The 22,198-nt window shown below is 40.2% G+C and overlaps 1 protein-coding gene across 2 annotated transcripts in view; it reads right to left on the reverse strand.

Annotated features, from left to right (window-relative positions):
* TSPAN12 (tetraspanin 12) overlaps positions 1 to 21,042 on the reverse strand; it is a 64,526-nt gene extending 43,484 nt beyond the window's left edge. Inside the window, exons 1-4 of one of the 2 annotated variants that reach the window (XM_039255013.1) lie at positions 20,863 to 21,042; positions 19,780 to 19,915; positions 7,139 to 7,221; positions 5,785 to 5,920 (exon numbers count right to left, since the gene is read on the reverse strand). In XM_039255013.1, coding sequence (XP_039110944.1) covers positions 5,785 to 5,920; positions 7,139 to 7,221; positions 19,780 to 19,845 — 285 coding nt within the window. In that variant the 5' untranslated portion in view covers positions 19,846 to 19,915; positions 20,863 to 21,042. Of the gene's footprint in view, positions 1 to 5,784; positions 5,921 to 7,138; positions 7,222 to 19,779; positions 19,916 to 20,119; positions 20,303 to 20,862 lie in introns of those variants that run through there. The other variant, XM_039255014.1, reaches the window with a different exon arrangement.
* Between the last annotated feature and the right edge of the window lie 1,156 nt (positions 21,043 to 22,198).

Consider the following 22,198-nt stretch of genomic DNA (forward strand, 5'->3'; position numbering starts at 1 on the left):
AACTTCTAAGTTTTGCATAAACTTGCCATGTTCCTTCACTCCTCTGTGTCTTTGTACACTCTTCATGTTGTTCTAAAGCCCCCTCCCCTTCTCCACCGAAAACCTGACATATTCAATATCCTTTCAATAGCTCAAATAAAGAACCTCCTTTGAAACCTGCCAAAAGTCTCCAATCGCTCCTTATTCTGTGTTCCCACACTTACTTACCTCTAACTTTAATATTGTATTTTGCTTTGCTATTTTCTTTCTATTACCCTCCCCCCCTTTCATCTTTGTATCTCAAGTGTCTACCACACACTGGTCAGAAGACACCTGTCTAAAGAGGGGAAAAGGAAAGAAATGGGAAATGGGAAGGAAAGAAGGGAGAAAGGAAAGGAGAAATGGTTGGATTCTGTGATAAAAGAAAACTATGGCAGAACTTTTATGATAAGGACATTAAAAGATTATATTTTTAAAGGCTAAGTGACTGCCTTGGAATTATAAATGAAGCATATTTAAATCTTAGAGAAATGATGCCAGTAATGAATTAATGTATTGTAAGAGTGGTGTGGTGTAGTGAGTGAGCCCTGCATGGGCCTGAGCAAGATAGGACTCTATTTGAATGCTAATGATGGCAACTAGCAGCTCTGTAGCTTTTTTTTTTTTTACTGTTTATTTATTTTTGAGAGAGAAAGATAGCGAGAGAGAAAGAGAGAGAAAGAGTGAGAGAGAGAACACGAGTAGGGGAGGGGCAGAGAAAGGAGACACAGGATCTGAAGCAGGCTCCAGGGTCTGAGCTGCCAGCACAGAGCCTGATGTAGGGCTCAAAGTCACAGACCTCAGGATCATGACCTGAGCTGAAGTCGGACACTTAACCGACTGAGCCAAGCAGCTCTGTATCTTTTTTCACCCATCCTTCCTTCATCTGTACAATAAATCAAACCACATAAAGTTGCTTTTTCCTAAGAAAACAAAGTAAAACACTAGACAGATGCTGAATATGTGGTCAATAATATGATAGACCTTAACTGAGAACCACAGTTGCTAGGCTACCAACCAAAATCATAAACAGAAAATAATAAAAATATTTAACTCAATAGCTTAATTTTAACTTAATGGCTTATGACTAGCTATATAATTATAAAATTTATAACTGCTTGAAAGAAGGTCTTAAACAGAGAGTCTGGAAAATTACCATTTAAGATATTCCGGTTTTGCATTATGATTTCAACCAACAAAAAAACCCGAAGATGGTTAATTTCCTCATGGCTATTAAAAAGTTACGTGATTTCCATTAAGAAAATAATTTCAAATCTGGCTCAATCACTGTATATTTTAAGAAAGCTTTATAAGCACTTTCATATAATCACTAGCTATATGCAAATTCTCTGGAGTAATAAAAATGGAAAAAATAAAAGAAAACCTTCCCTTTGAAACACAAGGTACTTGGTCTTGAACTTGTGAGGTGCATCCAACTTCAGTTCTGACCAGTGCTTGACTAGTGGTTTGCTGGCGGTTGGATGTATATTAGCATCATGCTCTGACAAGTGATGATCTCCTGATGGTGACATTCAGCTGTTGTCGATATTGTAAACATGTTCGCTCAATCTGTTTACATTCCCCTGAGCGGGCACCACTTTCCTAATGCCTGTGTTAATAGCAAGATAGAACTGCAATAACAAATGAATTTCATTTAGTCTACTACTAAAAGCCTTGGGAGTAACCATCTAAGGCTTAAAACCAATTTCCATGTAGCTTCAATTCCTTTTTACAAAAGAGAAGGAATTTCTATTACTAAAATCACTTTGAAAGTCATGGCATGTGCAAGTTTATTTTCCTAGTCATTTTTGGTTTGTTTTCCTAAAATAATTTGAATTTAATTACTTTTGTAAATAAACAAAATATATTGTTATAAATACATAAAAGTTTCTGTTCTATGACAATTTCACATGTGTTAAGAATAAATCTAGTTAGAGTAGGGTTGCCAGACTTAGCAAACAAAATTACTGGATGCTCATTTAAATCTGAGTTTCAAATAAACATGAATAATGTTTTGTAGATGTATATCCTAAATATTGCATGAGACATACTTACACTAAAAGATTACTTGTTGCTTATCTGAAATCCAAATTTAATTGCTTATCTTGTACTTTACATAGGAATTTTAAATTAGGGTACTTTAACCACTTGCATCTATAACTCAACAGATCGGTAAAATTCATGTCCAAAATTCACCAAAATGTTTCCTATGGGTGGCCTCTTAGGCTGTCTAGTTTTTGGTATTTTAGGGGGGTGGTGTAAGGAGAGGGCAGGTTGGTTACAAAGACCTGTTTTGAGAGTCTCCCATTTTTTCTTGATCAGTCTAATAAATAACGGCATTCTGACTTTTGCTCAACAGCACTGTAGCCCCGTAGCCAGCTCCTTTTTATTTTTTAATCATTCATTGAAAAGATATGACAGCTCTCAGAGATACTGGTTGTCTTAAATAAATAAATAAAAACAAAAAGCTTCTTCCTACTAATCTCATTTACAGTTCTTAAAAGTGAAACAAGATTTTGAATAAAGGGAATGAATGAGTTGGATTGAATGTACTGGGCTTCTTAAGATATTAATTAGGATAAAAGGGCACAAAGTAAAGAAAACATGAGAGTTGTCTTGCAAATATTTGCTAAAGACCTAATAACATCCTGTCCTATTTTGCATTAGCGCCTCTTCCCTCCTTTAAGAAGCCATTCCCCTTGTAGTGGAACCCTATCCACTAGGCTCCTTCTTTTTTATTTTATTTTATTATTTTAAAAAAATTTTTAACATTTTTATTTATTATTGAGAGACCGAGCATGAGCAGGGGAGGGGCAGAGAGAGGGGGAGACACAGAATCTGAAGGAGGCTCCAGGCTCTGAGCTGCCAGCACAGAACCTGATGAGGGGCTTGAACTCACAAACTGCGAGATCATGACCTGAGCCAAAGTCAGATGCTTAACTGACGGAGCCCGCCGGGCACCCCTATTATTAATTTTTAAAGATGATCATTCTTTATATGGGGTTTTAACAATTTCACAATATAAATTCAAGTAATAAACCTGCTTGGAATCAACCAGATGTCCAAATAACATCCAAAGATAGGGTGGTGAAGGTGGCAGTTTATTTGCTGCCCCAAAATGAAGACCTGCTTCGATTCGATTCCAGCATCGTCACTGGAATTCGTGGGTCAGATCCCTCCTTTAAAATCTCACTCGCCTCACTGCCTGCCTGGCTCCACCTCCCCTCTGAGCGGCTATCGGCTCCTACTCGCACTGTCCTAATGTCCCATCCAGTGTGCAATTTTATACACATTTACTGAAGCTATAGGCAAAGTGAACAGTTCATATTACCAAGTTGTTTGTAGTCTGGTAGTTTGGGCTGGTTACAAAAAAAAGGAAATTTATAATAAGGTAAATGTGCCAGGCTTCAAAGGTTGAGAAGCAGCTACTAGAGACATCAGGAAAGGCCCAATGAGACTGGGCTTGACAGTTAGAAACACTGAGGTTTGGATCAAAGCACCACCCATAATTGTTGAGTGGCTTTGGACATATTACTGAAACTTTCTGAACCTCATATATAATTATTTACCTTAGATATTTGTTGTCAGGTTGAAGAAATGAAAGATCATAGGGAAAATACTTTATAGAATGTGAGAAACATTTATAAGCACTTAGGAAAAGACGGCAGCGTAACATAGTGAAGTTGTTACAGATATGTCGTACTGGACGGCCATGGCCTGAGTACAACAGATTCTCCATTTACTAGCTATGCAAACCCAGACAATCAGCCAATCTGTGCATCATGTCCTCATCCATATTATGGAATTAACAGTATCTATCTCATTAGAATTGTGGAGACAAAATTGATGAATTCATATAAAACTCTTTGTGTAAAAAAATTCATGTAAACCTCTACAACATCTGGAAGCACCTGAGAAATGTTAACTACTTTATCATCATCATCTTTGTTATTATTATGATTTCAGTCCTCCATGTCACCTTTGCATCATAAGGCTCTTTCCAGCCTCTCATCACAATTCTCTGTGATCCATCCTGCCTCAAGTAGCGACCAAACTACTCGGTTCTTTGTCAACTTGCTTTACGGGCCTTCAAACAGCCTAATGGAATGCATACATGGTCTTCAAAATGGGTTCCTAAAAGTCTTTGAGCTTCCAGGAAATATGCTATCCCACCCTACCCAAACACACAATCCAGGAACTGCCCAGAGTGGTGGAGACAGGGGGAAGACTAGTCATTCTTAAATTGTTGTGTAAATGGGACATCATTCTAAAATTGTGGTTTTAAAAACGAATCCTGGAGATTTTTTGTAAGTTTAAAATACCTTCTTCATCCTTTAAAATATGAGTGTCATGTAAAGTAAGTCCTTGAGGTTATGTTTAAATTATTGTCCAAATGTCTTAATTGGCAAATTAAGATTCCAAACCCTTTTGCCATTCTCCTCACTGTACACCAAAGGGGAGACAAGTAAAGTAATGGGCATGTTTCCCTTCTCTGAGTGTAGTTTATTTTCTGCAGCATTTTCAGTTTTCCAATCAAGGACCCGAAGAATCCATGAAGCCAACAGTTATCCTCCAAGAAGCCAACTAATACATTAACACAGGTTGTTCCTGTGAAATTCAAAGCTTTAGTTCAGCTTCCCACTAAGATTCTGTTTTTATTGGCTTGGGATGGGATCCAGTCAAGCACTGGTGTGCGGGAGCGGACTCCTGAGAGCCAATTTGTGCTCATCTCTCCCCAACTCTGCATTCAGTGATACCACTTTGGTAGCCTGAAATCAACCATGCTGCAAGTATTTACCCCACGGACATCTTCAAATGCTACAAATCAGGACTTTTTTCCGCTCAGCTATCCAGCATATCAGCACACCATTAAAATGTTTTTTGAAAGTTCCCTACAAGAAATTAATGCACGGTTAGCACTGAGTTCTACTGCAAAGAAAGGCATATATCCACTGAATTAATTCTTCCAGAATCTGAGATGTCTGCAATTCCATGTTAGCAGCCTCACTACCTGATGCCACTAACAAGCAATGTGTTATTGCTTCAAAAAAAAAAAAAAAAAAAGATGCATGTATATATATATGTATATGCTATAGTTTAAACTGACTCAAATTTTTAATGTTAAAAGAGAGTTGTCTAAGCCTGATTATGGATTTTAGAATAATAGATTTTATATGCTGAAGGGAATCTGAGAAGCCATCTAGTCCAACTCTTTCAGAATCAAAACAAAACAAAACAAACAACACAAACAAAAGCCACAGAGACTATGGAAACCAAGACTCACTCTATCCACTAACCTCTGTAAAGGCAGTGCTGGGATTTTAATATCCGTCTGCTACTTCATCACCTGAATTTCCATACAGGTTTTTATGTTTGTTTTTTTTAAAGAAGAGAGAGAGAGAAATAGAGTTCTGTTATGTCTTCCTCGTTCTAGTCCTAAGGAGCCTGTTTGGGTAGTAATAAGGCTCATGACACAAGAAAAAAAAACTCATTCTTTCAAATGAAAATGTCAATACATAGCCTGAGTGAAATAATTAAATAGCATACATATTTCCATACCTCATCATTTGAGTACAACAAATACTTGTGCTGAAATCATCTCTCATGGAAAGAACGCTTCCCTTCTCACAGGATGTTGAACAATTACCACAGATTAGAGTACTGCTATCACGGTTCCCTAAGCACGTAATCTTGTGCACTGATAAAAAAATAATAGTCCTGGTTGGTCATTTTACCCATAACAAAGAGAAGATATAAACACCATACCCATGCAAGAAGTAACAGATTTCTTTTCACTGTTCCACAGTATCCTAACATCCCCACAATGATAAGGAAACAGCAAACAGCAATCATGACTGGATGAACCACAGGAAAATAAGTCAAGATGACAGCCTCCTCTACCCTGAAAGAAGAACGATAATGTCATGTTATACATAAAATAGAACCAAAATGCACCCAAGACATAGTACAAGACACAACTGAGATTCGTGTTAATAATCTTTTAAATCATCATGCCTCAATGCTGATGACTGTAGTGCTATTTTCAAAATCACTGCACTATCACTGACTTGATTGCTTGTCTTATTTTTGTATGTTTTGCTTAGGTTTTTTTTATACAAGTGGTAGCACTTCTACCTTCACTCATTTAAAATACATTATAAGATATGGCTCAGTCAATTAAGCATCTCAGGTCTTGATCTTAGGGTAGTGAGTTCAAGTCTCACACTGGGCTCTACAGTGGGCATGAAGCCTCCTTTAAAAAAAAATAAATGATAGGGGTCCCCAATAAGAAGTCAATCTACTATCAGCTCTGAAGCTGTAGCCTAAGGAAACCACACTGCCCCACTGCCGCTTCCTTGCTGAGAAGAATCTCCCTCCTCCTCTGATCTGGGATTTCGCGTGCAATACTCTCTCTGCCCGGCAAGTAATCTTTCACCAAAATGTGAAACGCGGCTAAGTAAAAAGAAATTAGTCTATATTAAAAGAAAGAGGGAGGAAGATGATTTTTACTAGAAAACTTTTTTCTATGAAAAAAATCATTAACAAGAACCATACTAGTAAGAGTAATAATAATAACAAAAAATTAGCCATTACTGTTTACTAAGCTCCACTTTGTTTAGGGCTTTACAAAATGTATCTCAGTTAATCCTTCTGACATTTCAGAGTGGTATATGTGACAGTTCCCATTCAGACATGAAGAAATGGAAGCTGGGAGAAGTTAAGTAACTTGCCTTTGGTGATGTTAGTGGATCACCCTTTTGAAATTTTAGAAGAAAATGGGAATGCTGAGTTTGGTTTTCCGTAGCTGAGGGATATGAAAGTAAGAAGGTGTTGGTAGTAATTTTCTTATAGAAAAGTAGTTATAATGTCCTTTTCGCACAAATGTGACACGGCTGACTCACTGTCCAGAGGACAGGCAACTGGTGTTAGCATACCCAGAGGTGTTCTCTAGGATATGTGGCATACTTTAATGACAATGCTAGAAGATGCAAGTGTCTGTAACAAAAGTTATTGATTGTGGAAGAGCACTACCGTCTAAACAGCTAAGGGCAAAGTTACTTAGAAACTTGGGTCTAAGAAAACCTGATGAAAGAAATCAATCATTAATTATAAAGCTTACCTTGTTTCTGCAGTTAAAGTCAGAACATTATTTAGGTAGTCCCTCATCCAAGCGGAAACTGCCAACACACTGATAGACATTAACTGGAAAGAAAAAAAATACAAATTGGTTACCAACATTCTCTGCAGGATTAATCATTTTAAAAATTAAGGATTTTTTTTTGTTATATAACCATTGTGCTTTTTCCCCAATTACCATCTAGAAATTTACTATTATGATAAATATCTGCCCCTTCATTTTGTAATCATGCCATAGCCCCTAAATAGAAGGTCACCAAATAGGACACAGATAGCAAAGCTATTACATGGTTGATTCCAGGTTCAAGGCAGGAATTGAACAAGATGAAGAGGCCACAGAATGACTAAGTGATCAGATGTACAAGATAAGCCTAAAACACATCATATGCAGTAGCAAGGAGGCAATGAAATCCATACGACTGATATTGCCAAGAAAGTCACAGGAGGGAACTTGAAAGGGCTTCCATTGGCTAAAGGTCAACAATTTGAGCATCAAAATAATAATAATAATAAATGCAATGCTTTGAAATATCACATGCTAAAATCTATGAATTCATATAATAATTAAAACTCCCTCGTCACCTTTGTAGGATGGTGGATACTCATTATTCAGAAAACTGGTAGGAATCCAATATTTATCCTACCTTTCTTATACAAAAGAAAGAACTGAAGACCTCATGAAAGTTTTATAGAAGAATTTCTGCTAATACATGCATAAAGCATAATAGAGCATCACTATTTAACCACACCCTCTGAAATAATGGATCTCTAGGCAAAGATCCTCAGTGACTGCCCAAATTATCAGGACAGTGGTTCTCAGTTGTATTTGTACACCGACATCACTTAAGACTCTTAAAAAATTTACTGAGCCCAGAACCATCCCGGACAAATTCTTTAAAGTGGGGCAGAGGCATGAGAAATGTGTAAGGTTCCACAGATGTTCTAATATGTAGTCAGGACTATGAACTGTGTAACGTGAAAGGCTAATTTCTAGAAAGGAGAGATAAGGTGGAAGTAAAAAATACCAGACCCCACTCCTTAGTTTTAATGTCACAAAGAAGACACAATGTCCCCCGAACAAGATACAATCAGAAGTACGCAGAGATGAAGTATTTTTACCAACAAGTCAACCTTAATCTAATCAAGCCTCCAGCTCTATTTATCGGTTTATAGGAAATACAGGGAATAGATTTAAACTTGTTAAATGCCACTACGGGGATGCAATCAGCAAAATCGAGAATATGAGAAATTTCACAGGACAAATGGTCTGATTGCTTCAATTAAAAAAACTGGCCAAGTGGAAAAGAAAGAAGAAAAGAGAAATTACTATAAATTAAAAGAAACTTAAGAGATTCCCCAAAGCAATATGTTGACCTGATCCTGATTCAAACAAAACAATCACAGAAAGACATTTATGAGATGACTGGGGATATTTTCACATGACTGGATATTTCAAAATATTAAGAAATTATTGTTTTAGATACGACAGTGGTATTAAGATTTTTTAAAGGATCCCTATCTTTTAGAGATACATGCTGAATGGTTAAATAAATAATCATGATGCATAAGATTTAGTTGGGAAGTGGAGGTTATGTTGACAATTGGATAATAGGTGATTAAGAATTAATTATACGGTGTTTCCCACTTTTGTATATGTTTTAAATTGCCCATAGTTTTATTTAAACAGCTATAAAGAACATGTTCAAAATGAGTCTTCCTGGGAAAAATTTTCAACTTTTCAAAAAGTTGAAGGTAACCCCTAACCCTCTCCTATTTAGATGGAAATATTTTCTAAAGGGTAGAGTTATATTTTTAAGCACAATATAGCGAAATTTGACTTAGTTTGATTTTTAATAATTTCTGGCATATTAATGAACATCAATTACCATTATGCATTATAGATTTAGCTTTAAATTCATTAAATAATGAATGTACAAGACAAGAATGAGTCTGTACTGACTGAGTCAAGCAGTGGCCATGCAAATGCTTTCTGGATAAAGGCTCCAAAGCAAACAGAATATGTAGAGTTCTATGACCTCTTGTACAGGGAAGTATGGCTACCTGCTTGGAAAATCAGGTAGTGAATTTGCTCATTTTTCATTCAGTGGCAAATTCTGACTCAACACCTGTTAATCTGCCTCACACTGTCTGTGCTAGATTTAGAGACCCCACAGTGAGTAAGAGATGCGAGATCCCAGCCTTTGTGAAGCTGCTTGTGGGACACGAAGAGTGAACAGTAAAGTAGATAATTACAGACTATAAAGCATATCATGAAGAACAGAAAAATGAAGTAATCTGTTCAACGTCCTACAGCTTCTAAGTGCCAAAACTGAGATTCAAATCCAGGCCATTGGTCTTTGGAGGTTTAGGCTTAGTCAGTAACTTCTTCCGAGTTTAGAAATGAACATATCGAGGCACCCAGCTGGCTCAGTCGGTTCAGCATCCAACTGGCTCAGGTCATGATCTCACGATTCTCAAGGTCTAGCCCCGTGTCAGGCTCTGTGCTGACAGCTCTGAGCCTGCTTCAGATTCTCTGTCTCTGTCTCTCTCTGTGTGTGTCCCCTCCTCACCGGTGCATGTGTGCATGCTGTGCACTCGACTCACGTGCGTGCTCTCTCTCTCTCTCAAAAATAAATAAATAAACATTAAAAAAATGATGTGTCGATTTCCACAGTGAGGAGACTAGCCCACACAGCATGTAGGGATCTTTTTTTAAAAGGAGAGGGATAAGACTAAGTCTGAATGTCTTAACTATATCCTTTGGGGAATAGAATCTCAGGAGTCAATGGCGTAAAACAGATTACGAACCCTGGGGCCACAGTTCAGTGAAGAATAAGGCCAGTTATTACTATCCTCATTTTTGTTGGGAATAAAAACAGATTGTAAAAGTAAAAACTAATAAAAGTTACCCCGTGGGTCAGTCAGCCACAGTTTATTAATCATGCTTCTAGCTTCTGTGAATTTGATGCTTTAACATCTGTTCTATATGTTCAAGCCAGACACACCTTGGTCTGAACAAACCGATAATGTGCCTGAGCCACCTTACCTTGGCTGCCTGCCCTCCACCACCTTCAGAGGAGGTCTGCTCCCAGGTTCACGCTTGTCATTTTCAAATACAAAACTACCAATCCAGACCCCACACCCCAACCACATCTTGTATGGGTCTGTTTCACTCTGGCCCACTCTATACCTGCCGTAATCACAGCAAGGTCCAGGTGCCAGACGACCAGGGACACCCCTGTACTCCAGACGCTGCTGAAATTATTTATACTAGCCAATCCAGAACCTACTTACTTTGCCTTGCCCGTTCCTTGTTGATGTAGCTATAACAAAAGTGCCCCATCCCTCTTTCTCTCTGCCTTGTGATGGACCTCAGTGCTTACCCTTTGGCCCTCATGATGAGACGTGTACTGTCTACCTCAGGATCTGTAAGTATAATAAACTATCTTTTCAACGGTAGTCATCTGATCTGTTGGCTTCTCCATAGCTAAATAATAACAGAACCTATTAAAACACACAGGGCTAGCAGGGCACCATGGACCTTATATCTAAGGCTCCATATTCTCCCTCTATTTGACATGTAGGTGGGCTTTTAAATACCTTGTAAGTTTCACAGGAGCCAGAAAATTCTATTAATGTTATAGTTTATTTACTTCAAATCCTTGTACAATTACAAATAATTCTCTCCTCTCTTTATCATTATTTAAAGTAATTACTGATCTTGGTTTCTCTGTCTTCTAATTTCTTACAGGCTATTTAGCCAATGTTCAGTATCTTAGCTCTGAGACAGGTGTCAATAAACTATCAGATTCTTCATTTTGGTATAGTAATATTATCAGTGGTTGTCATTATACACATCTTCCATTTATAACAAAAAATGTATATATCTTTTAAGTGGCATATCCCAAAACATTTCTAGTAGGATAGAATTGGTTAAGTGGACAGGTTTTGAAGTAATTCTTACATTCAAAAAATATATATTGATCAACTGCTCTTGGCCAGGTCCTTTCTGATGTAGTAGAGATACATGGATGGGCCATACCAGGCATTATCTCTATTCTGTGGTGAAACTTAGTAAGAGAACACACCTTAATCAACCCATCAAAGACATAAATGTGTAGCTGTAAACTGTAATAAATTCATTCTGGGAAGAAATAATACTGGTTGCTATAAGAGTCTTATTTGTGGTACCTGACCTATTCCATGGAGTCAAAAAGACTTCTCTCAGAGAGCTGAGGGCTGAAGGATAATTACACAAGTTCATTATGGAAAGAGCATTTGAAAAGTACATTCCAGCCAGAAGGAAAAGCAAAGACCCTAGGATGGAAGGCTGCATGACATGTTCACGGAAGGGAAATTGCCATGTGATAAGAATGGAAAGCCAAGCAGGGACCCGAATACACGGTCTTAGAGACTATTTAAGGCATATAGTCTTGGCCATAATGGCTATAAGAAGCCATTGAATCAAAAAGCCTTGGTTTATAATTCCACCTGTGCTCCTTTTTAGCTATATGACATTGGGTATCATTGAATCTTTCCTAAGCCTGTTTCCTCACATACAATCTGTAGGCTAGGAAGAGCGACTTCACAGAGGATTTATGCAATGAAAAGACAGACTAGGATTCTTACATATATTACCTACTACTATCTCAAGTCACTTTTGACCTCAGGGCTTTCTCTTAATCTTTCTCAGTCAACTTAAGAGATAAGACAACTCCTAGATCAGTTCAGAATAGAACCTTCAGATATTTGAAGGTCTAGCACGTGGATGAGGAAGGAAGCTCTGTGATATAGCTACCTATTGGATTGCATGGCCATTCTCGATTTTGACATCTCTGAAACAGAACTCATTTCCGTTCCTCTCGAAACCTGTGTGTCCCTCCCACTGTGTTTCCTATCTCAGTAAATGGTATAATCAACGCTTCAATCACATAAACTGGCAACTTGGCAGACAGCCTGGACCTCTCCCTCTTCCTCAGTCCTATATCTAATTATTTTCAAGTCCTACAGACTGTTCCGGCACCACGGCTGGTGAATTCCTCCCCGCTTCCTGCCACTTCTGGCTAGTTCAGGCCCTCAGTCTCTTGCCAGGTAATTACACTCACCTTATAATGAACTCTCCGGCTCACAGAGTCCACCTCAAATTCACCCTTCAGTTAGCTTTAGGAAACACAGATTGAGTTCTTCTGCTTATACAGCTCCCAAGCTGCCCTGAGGGGGTCTTCCCAGCTCTTGTTTCCACTGCCCCCAACTCTCTCCTAGAGAGTCAAGTTTAAACTCTTCAGCAGGGCACAGAGGCCCTCTTCAGTCACCTTTAAGTGATCTCTTCAATCTGTTCCCTGCCTGCTCCTTGCCGCACACATTCTGTACCCAGATACAAAAAGCTGCCTGTACTTCTCCGGCAATGCACCATGCAGCTCCCCCCAAGCCTCTGTGTCCTTGCCCATGCAGTTCCCCCTGCCTGGGATGCACCCTGCCCCAGCCTTCCCATCCTCACCAGCAGAACAGCTCAACCTTACCCTTCGAGACCAGCTCAAATGGCTAGCATGTAAAGATGTTCTCCCAATTCCCTCCTTATCCCCGGGACAGACTTCACACAGCAATTATCTATTGTTTCCTATTTTCACCCACCCATCTTATTCCACAGAGCACTGCTTACAGCCCCATCACGCAGAAGAGTACCAGGCCCAGCAGTGAGACCCGACAGATATTAGATGAATAAATGAGAAAATGATTTAATTAAAGAGAGATGATTTCAACTTGCTAGATGAGCTAAGGAAAACTAAGAGATGCTTCAAGAAGAGCTAAGCTTTCTATCACTGGAAGTTTTCCAGTAGAGAGATGCTTGCTGAATTACAAGTTCAAAGATTTATAAATCAGGTCAGAAGTCGGTCTAAGTGTTCTCAAGCGTCCTTTAAACTACAAGCTTCTACTTGACTCCACTGTTCTTTTGCACAGTAGTTACCCAAGCATTGTAGTTGTGCCCAGAACATTAGTCAAAATAAATAATATCAACACAAAGCCCTATCTTATGGCGAACAAGCAACTCTGAGAATAAAACTACTTTTTATTATGACATTATTTCCAGCTGCATTAAATGTCTGGAAACCGTTTCGTTCTCAAAGAGTGGTTTTACTCACTGGGGTTGAGAAAATCATAGTAGTAACAACATAGAGTGCATGGTGTAGCAAGAAACAAAGCTAAAAGGAGATGAGGTCACCTCAATACAAATCTTGATGCTATTAAATCTACAAGCACAAATAATGCAAGCAATTCAGGACCCTTTCCTAATAACAGCATTTTCTACTAGGTTTTCAAATGAAAATAAAATAATACTTCAACTGTCATTCATGATGACTAAATTACCAGGGGCAGTATAATTATCATACATAACTAGGCATATACCACCTTACATTTTCTCCAATATTGTGAAATATTGTTTGTAGTTGAAGAAAATGTTTAGAAAATAACCCAAATATTACTCTAAAGAAATATACTTAATCTACTACTTAGCAGGACATTTGCCACATTCTGTCTTGCAAAACATTTAGAAAATGCTAGCTCTCAACAAATACTTATATATATGAAATTTGCTGTTGTTGGAGATATATTCTGGTTTTGCTCAAATCTAATTATGTAAAAATAAGAATTGAATCAAGTTGTTTTCTCAATCAGAATTTTACGTGTATGCACATTCCCTAAACTTATTATGAAATGTATGATTTTGGTTTCCACCAAACAATAAGAGCATAGTCACAAAATAGACTTTCTAATTCTTTCAACTGTCTGCCATCCATAATCTATAGTCTTATATAAAAGAACAGTTCAAGGCTGTTCAAAGCTGTTCAAGGCTGACAAATGTTTAAAACCATCTACCTTAACTTTACTTTTTATGTCAAATCTGGTAGCAAAGAGCAGAATGCAGAAGAGAGATGGGAAACTTAGTTACAGTTCTGTCTCTACAGAGAACTTGGACAAGTAATTCAAACTTCTGGAACCTTTGTTTGTTTATCCTGAAAATGGAGAACTGGACTAGGTGCTTTTAAAATTCCCTTTGTCTTGGGGTGCTTGGGTTGCTCACTCGGTCGGTTAAGTGTCCAGCTTCAGCTCAGGTCATGATCTCATGGTTTGTGGGTTCAGGTTCTTGTCAGGCCCTGTACTGTTAGCTCAGAGCCTGGAGTCTGCCACAGGTTCTGTGTCTCCTGTCTCTCTGCCCCTCACCTGCTCGCACTCTGTCTCTCTCTCAAAATTAAATAAACAGTAAAAAAAATTTTTTTAATTCCCTTTGGCTTAAAAAAAAAAGGATTGAAATAGTTATTTCTTGAAACACAAAGTTAAATCAAGTCTTGATTATTTGGGGGCTGGCAGGCCAACGTCAGTACTGTTCTGGTCTGCTGCAGGGTCACGGTCGAAAGAGTCACCCAGGCCCCTCTCCCAAGGATGGTCCTTATGAACCATGCGATGGCTCATCTTTGCTCAGTTGGGGCCACACTGTATAAAAAAACATGTGCCGGCTTTGCCCCTGAGACTAAAGCTTATTTAAAGTTTATTTTTATTTATTTATGTATTTATTCTCTGAGAGAGAGAGACAGCGTGAGCAGGGGAGGGTCAGAAAGAGAGGGAGACGCAGAATCCAAAATGGGCTCCAGGCTCTGAGCTGGCAGTCAGCACAGAGCCCGACGCAGGGCTCGAACCCACGAACGCCAGATCATGACCTGAGCGGAAGTCAGACGCTTAACCGACTGAGCCAGCAAGGCGCCCCTAAAGTTTATTTTTAGAAACAACTAACATTTGTTGGGAGGCTCTCCCCTAGTCCTTAGAATTAAAGAAAACTTCAAGGACTTTCAGAGTATAAAGTTAGGGACCACGATTTAAAAAGCTGTATTTTTATATGACTACATAAATGCCACGTGAATACAAACGTCTACTTGCCAAGAATCTCTGTAAGGTCTGCCACGGGTCAAACACCTAAGGTTCAGTACATATGGCCAGGGAAAAGGAAACAGAACATTAACCTTCTGCTGTTTCATTTACCCAAAAGATACTCATTTCATATCCCAAAAGAATGAACTGGATTCCCTATCCACTTTTTCGGTTTTCTTTTATAAGCTTCTTTTCTTAGTTCATTAGAGTAGTTCCTCTCTATTGCTACTATCTTTAGTAATGGTAGGTGAAAAACAGTGGCTCTTATCTGCCAGTGAGAAATCGGATTTAAAAACTACAGATGGGAAATTGTATTTTTAGAAAATAATAAGCAAACATATTTGATAAATGTTAAGTGCTCCCCAACTTCAAGAACTTCCAAAGACAACCATATTTATCCACAGTTGTAATAGCAGAAAATTATCATCTATGAATGGCAAGCATTCATATCATAGAGCCACAGAAGTTGTCTTTAAAATGGAGGAAAGCTTTCATTTACTTAAATAATATGCCATTTAAATAGTAAAAGAGGGATAAAACTGAAGTGAAAATAGCTCATTTCCTTGCTCCTTTGTGGCCAGAATGTGAATCATGGTTTCAAAAGAGCTCTTGGGGCAGTTCACCCACGTGCACCGTGTCCCATGTGACCTCTCCTGTTACAAACCCACGACACTCATGACAAACCTCCAATATCTGTGTGTCGGCTCCCCTACAGCTGTACCAGGTCGCGCTTCTTCAGAACGTGGAAGAGCCACTCGACAGAGGGCACATCGAGGTGACTGGTCCCACGGCAATGGAGAGAAGGCAGTGCGTTTGTGATCTTGAATTGTTTCCTCTTAGACACGTCTCTGCCTCACATTTAGAAAACTACCCAGGATGTACTTTAACACACACACACAAAGCACTCTGTTTGATGTCCAACTCTCAGAACAGCAAAACAAAATTGTATAGGTCCTCAGTTAAGATTTTCATTTTCTTTTCCCTAAAATTCTTTTGGGTAGAGAAGGAAAGATGGTAGAAATAGGGAAGGTGGAGGGGTGGGGGAACTATTAAAATGTCAAAAGAAGGGTAAAATGTTTTAGCTTTTGATCCCAGAGGTAAAGAGGGCAGGTTTCTCAATCTTGCAAAACCAGGGGCAAGAATAATCCCCTCTCCATACTCCGGGTGTGAAGTCTGATGTAAGAAGTTGGGCTCACGTGTTACACTTGTTTGTTCTGCTTCTAATTCCGGTAAGAACTGAACAGGGACTAAAGCCTTGCTCCTCAATACATGGGACGTAGACCAACAACATCACAGAGGAGCTTTTTAGAAATGCAGGCTTCCAGGCCCAAGCCCCTGCTGTACTGAATCAGAGTCTGCATTCTAACAAGCTGCCAGGTGGTCCGTATGCACATGCAGGTGAGATGCACTGCTCTAGAGGACTTGGAATTAAGAGCCGGACAGCTTATCCCTTCCTGCTCAGGATGTTTACCTCTCCACTGCAAATAAATTCACCCCCATTTCCAGTCCTACAACTTCCATCACACTCGGGGAAGAAAAATTTTGAACTTGGAGTCCCTGTTCTGCCACTCACTAGCAAGTTATTGAACTTTTCTGAATAACCTCTCTTTCTCCAAAAAAGAAACAATTTTCCAAGGCCGTTATGAGAACTAGATGAGAGAGTAGTGCAAGAATGCCCAGGAATGCGCCCGGCACAAGGCTGAAAACTACGTCTGACTCAGTAAGAAAACACAGGATCTGCAAACATTGTTTTAGCACTGAAAGAATAATGCCAATTCTCCCAAAGTTAGATATACAATGCATACAATTCCCAAAAGATACCAACAGATATTTTTAATTATATAAAATAAGCTTAAAGTCCATTGGGAAAAAGAAACCCTGACTAAAACAAGAAAGACAGGTGCTTTGAAAGAACAGAAGAATATGAAAGAATATATAAAATCTTAGTGAAAAACTCTTTTTAAAACAGTATATAAAAATTTTTTGGACTATTGTATAGTAATAGCATAAATGAAATCAATGAACAAACTGTAAGGCAAACCTAAATGGTAAATATGACATACTTAATGAATATGAATTATGAAATGAAAAAATATATATGAAATATATACGTGTCTAAAGAAAATTATGCTCATGCTCAATTGGGAAAAGAGGAAATAAAAAACAAAGCAACAGTGAAATAACACTTTAAACCATTCAAACTGACAAAAATTTAAAAGTGCCCTAATACTAACAAGATGGCAATAAATATTTCTGTGCATAAAATGGGATGTATTGGTATTCTTCTTTCTAGAGGATAGATTCCTGGCGCAGGATTTCTGGGTCAAGGAACCAGTAACAATTGCTGCTATTACTGTTATTACCACCACAGGGGTTCCTTTGATTGAACACTCCACCTCCTGATAATCTACTTGAGCATCATTACTGTAGTAACAGTGGTAACAAACACAAGTACTACTATCTAGTATTACTACTTCCACACAGCACAGGTAGGCCCCACTGTGTACATTAACTCTAATCCTCACAACAATGCTAGAAAGGAGGAACTATCATTCCTACTTCACAGGCTGGGAAACTGGAGCACTAAATGTGACTAGCAAATGGAAGAAGAACTGTATAAAGATTAGTTCTTTTGTTGTTGTCTACATCACACATCCTCCCACGAAGCAATCCCACTCCTGCTACTTGAACCCGCGTGAGAAAAAAACAATTTAACAAAAAAATATTGTGACTGTACATATAAATGTACGTGAATGAGTATATGGGGGCACGTATGAGTAAATACATCTTTGTATGAAATATAAAAGAATACAGAGGGATCCATACCAGGCAGCTAACATGAATTATTTTCTTGGAGGGGAAGCTGGGCTGGAAAGGGGCTGGGGAAGGGCTGGAGAAAGGGGGAAGGGATCTCAATGAATAAATAAAACATGCACACAGAAAGTGAGAAGGTTGAGGTACAGGCTAACAGCAAAGACATGACATTTTACATTTGGTGGGGGGCAAGAAAGAGCCCTGGAGGAATTTAATGAACAGTTTTTTTAAGTAATTCATTACTTGGAATAGCAATATTTTGGTTAAATGATTGAGGTTTTTTCCACCCACATAATACAGATGATTAAAAAAATTTCCAAATCATTATTCTTTGGACAACAACAAAAGTCCTAGAAATTCCAAGACTGAGAACACAGTAATCATCCATGTAAAGGCACTTTCTGAGAGAGAGAAAGCAGAGTTCTGTTACTGGAACAGTCACCATCGGGCCATTTGAGTTCTGGCCAGTCACTAACCTACACTTCGTTTTCTCATTCACAAAGTAAGGAAGTTCAATCAAGTCATCTTTAAATTCCCTTTTAGTTATAAAAAGGTGATGACACTATAATTAAAAAGCATAAAGAAGAAAAGTGAAAGACCAGTAAATTGAAGTGAGAATTATTATACATTTGAAAAAAAAAAAACCACAAAGTTCAAAATCTTAATAACCTTATAACTAAGTGGGTGATTTAATGATCCACTGAAGAAAATGTACATATTTAGAATTAAAAACTGCAATAAGATCAATTAGTGATTTTACATTTCCAAGCGGTGAATTGAACTATTCGATGATTTTTAACTTTCAGGTAGAGGAAATAAAATGTTGCCAGTTCAGATATCTTTTCAGATTACTCATGGAAGGAAGGCTTAATTTGTCACTTTAAAAGAGAGCCACCTATGGGGACTAGTTCAAGCCAAAGTGTCATCCTCTAGGGACCATATGTACTAGCCTTATGAAAGGAGGCTGGTCAATGCCAGCTAGTCAGCCAGATAAATAAATCACACATTAAAATTTCTAATAGAAAATTCTGAATATAAATGATTAATAAAATACAAAATTGGCAAAAAAAAACTTGCTTAAGGACGACAGCTTCTTGAAGCAACATTCAAAGTTTTAATTTTTATATTTTCCTCATAAATTTTATAAATAATAATGTGATTATTAATATCACATAATGAAAATTTATGCCTGGGCACAAAGCACAGAAAATCACTAGCTCATACAGCATAAAGATTTCCATGAGCTTGTTAAATTTTATATATTTTATTTCCTTAAAAGGTTATGGGAATTTCCAAAAGCATACATAAAATTCCCTAAAACTTTGCCAACTTCGAAATAGTTACATGAAAACCACCTTTTCAGGGGATCTGTGGAATCTCCTAGAAAAATCCACCCAATCTTTCTATAGGGTATCTGTGCATGAATTCCTAAAAAAAAACAAACAAAAACAAAAACAAAACAAAAAACACTGTAAGACTGCTTTACCCCAACCAGATTTTATAGGCTAGGATGAGGTAACGCAACAATTTATGGCTTGGGCAGTTATCTGAAATTCCTGAAAACAAGCAGTTCCCTAAGTAGTGTGTCATAATTTTCTTATCTATAAGCACAAGCACGTGCATTTATTTATATCCCTAGATTAACTTCAAGTCTAATTTTACTGCCACCAGTATCCAGGCGTCGATTTCTCTTTTCTAATTACAAATGGCACTTCAGCTAGATCAAAGGCATTTTAAGATCAAAGTGGACTTCTCTGAAAAATAGAGGGTGTGATCCTCTGTAATTAATTAATGTTTAGCCATGCCCTTTGGCGCATTAAGCGGTGGCTGGAGGAGACCGAGTCCAGCCGTCCCCACCTGTTGGTGCAGTGGAGCTGTTTGACTTACCCAAAAGAGCAGATTGAGGGCATAGAGAAGGCAACGCAGGCACTTCACGGAATCTTCTCTGGCCATTGTGAGCCCCGTATGGGAGAAGCCCCATCCTTTCACCACATCCTACTCTCTCCGGCAAAGTAGCTGAGGTCTGCAGGGGGCGGAGAGAACAGGGGACTTCTCATCACCGCGCTCCTCACCCCCCAGCCCATCCCGCCCCTGCAGCCCTCAGCTGGGTCCAGAGTCCGATCCGAAGCCACGGTCATTCGAGACATCGCTTCATCGAAAATCAATTGTTAAGCTTGTAACTGTAACCCAAACTCCCCTAAAGTTCCAAACCGGCTTCAGATAACACCTGCTGAGAAGAGAAAAGATTGACTCCCGGATGAATGAAGGCACACAGTAAACTCCCGTTCTCAGGGGACGCTCGGCGGTGTCCTCTGCATTCTGATGAGACGCTCTTGAAAACGTCCCTCAGTCCACGCCCCTCCTGGGGAACAGCTCAGCTCGGAACTGTCCCGAAGGTTGGAAACCACACTACCCCCGGGAGACGTCACCGGCGCCGCCGGCTAGTCCGCGAGTGCGTGCGTCCCCCGCATTAGGACAGCTCCCGGGCCCCCCAATTCCGCACCCCTCCCCATCCCGCCACGCGAGTGTGAACGCGGGGCACTGGGGGGACGCGGCGCTGAGCTGGGATTCCGCCCCGCGCCTAGGGTTTCTCGGGGAGAACGTGAGAAATGGTGCTCCGGCCCGGAATGATGGATTAACCGGGGGCGGGGGCGGGGGCGGGGAGGGGCGCAGGGGAATTAGGGCCGGTGCAGCTGTGCAGACGCCGGGTTAGTCACTCCCGGCCCCCTCCCCCGGCCCGGGCCGCGGCCGCGACCCCGCTCTCCGGGCCGCCGGAGCAGCACAAAGCCGAGCGCGGTCCCCCGCGCCGCCGCCGCGTCCGCGCGCCCCCGGCAGGGCGCGGGGGGAAGCGCGGGCAGCGGCGGAGCCCCGCCGCCAGCCGCTAAGTCGTTTAGCACACAGCGCCGGGGACAGCCGCCGGCGGGCTGGCGGGACGGCCCGCGGGGGAGACGGGGACGTGCGGCCACTCACCGTCGGCGCTGCGCTCCGCGCCCCACTCCCGCCGGGGGACGGTCGGGGACGCGCTGCGGGGGCTCATCGGGGCAGGGACGCTGCTCCCGGAGAGCCGAAGGGCTGCATTGGCTCAAGCAGGAGACGCTTCCTTCTCTTCCTCTCCCCGCGCCGCCGCCGTCGCCGCCTCCTGGGAAAAAGGGGGGGAAAAAAAAAAGAGTCCTGGGCAGCAGTTGCTGGAAAGTCTCTGTTAAGCCACCTCCCAGCGCCGCTGTCCCTCCCAAGTCCTCGCCAAGTCCGGACGAGGCAGCGGCGGCAGCCAAGGCCAGCTGCACAAACTCTCAGCGCATGCTCCAGCCGCCGGCTGCCCGGGTTGGATCCGAGTGGGTGTTTCTTGTCCCTTCACCAGGCGTGAGCCCCCGAAGGGACGCCTCACCTCTAGGAGACCCGGTCCAGAGAGATACAAAACCTATGCACTTTGGGGAAGTCCGCGCAGTCAACCTCTTAAAATGGTGGTGCCCGAGAAGGGGAGGCTGGGTTATAACCATAGGGAAACAAGCTTTTATTATATGAAAATATTTGTGTTTGAGAAGGGGGGGGGGCGAAGGAGTGGCCCAACCCAATTCCTGCAATGAGAAACTGGTTTTCACAACCTTTCTGGAACCACCTCCTGTGATTTGTCACTAACATGGTGCCCTATGATCCTTCTTACTGCTTTGTTGCCCTCTTGATCTAAAATCAGAAGTTCTTTCCCACTTCCACGGTGAACTGATACCATTTACGTAAGAGTAAACGTGTCCGGGTCTGATGTCCAGAATAGGAAGAAAAAACGTTTTTAACTCTTTCACAAGTAACCCAAAGTTTCCAAAATTTTCTCCCAATAAGATTGTCTGAGTTTTAACTGGGTGACTTCTCTTGAATTGTGTGTAGAGTAGCAGGTCTTTAAATTTGTTTTTAAACTAGAACTTCAAGAAGTATTAAAGTAATAAGAGACTGTCTTTCCATTGTACCTTCCCTTTGGGAAATAAGAAGTTTTACACTTAAAGAAAATCACTCACTCATAGTCTCCATATAAGACATTGATGTTTTATGCCCCGTGATAGTTCACATCTCTATGATTACTTTTGTGCACATTGTGTGGCAAATAAAACTATACTAACAAATACAAATTCCATGAAATACAGGCAACATCTTTGGGAAAACCTCATAATGTAAGTCCTCCTTAAATTTCTTTAGGAGAAAAAAAGAAATTTGGAACTCCTGTGTCTATCATCATCTGCCTGGAGTCAGTAGCTGCATGACCAGAGTGACAATGAGACACACGCTCTCATTTGGGTGGAAGTAAAATCAAGACTAA

Source organism: Hyaena hyaena, unplaced genomic scaffold (genome assembly GCF_003009895.1).
Source record: "Hyaena hyaena isolate Hyena2069 unplaced genomic scaffold, ASM300989v1 scaffold_508, whole genome shotgun sequence".
NCBI classification, from domain to species: Eukaryota; Metazoa; Chordata; class Mammalia; order Carnivora; family Hyaenidae; genus Hyaena; species Hyaena hyaena.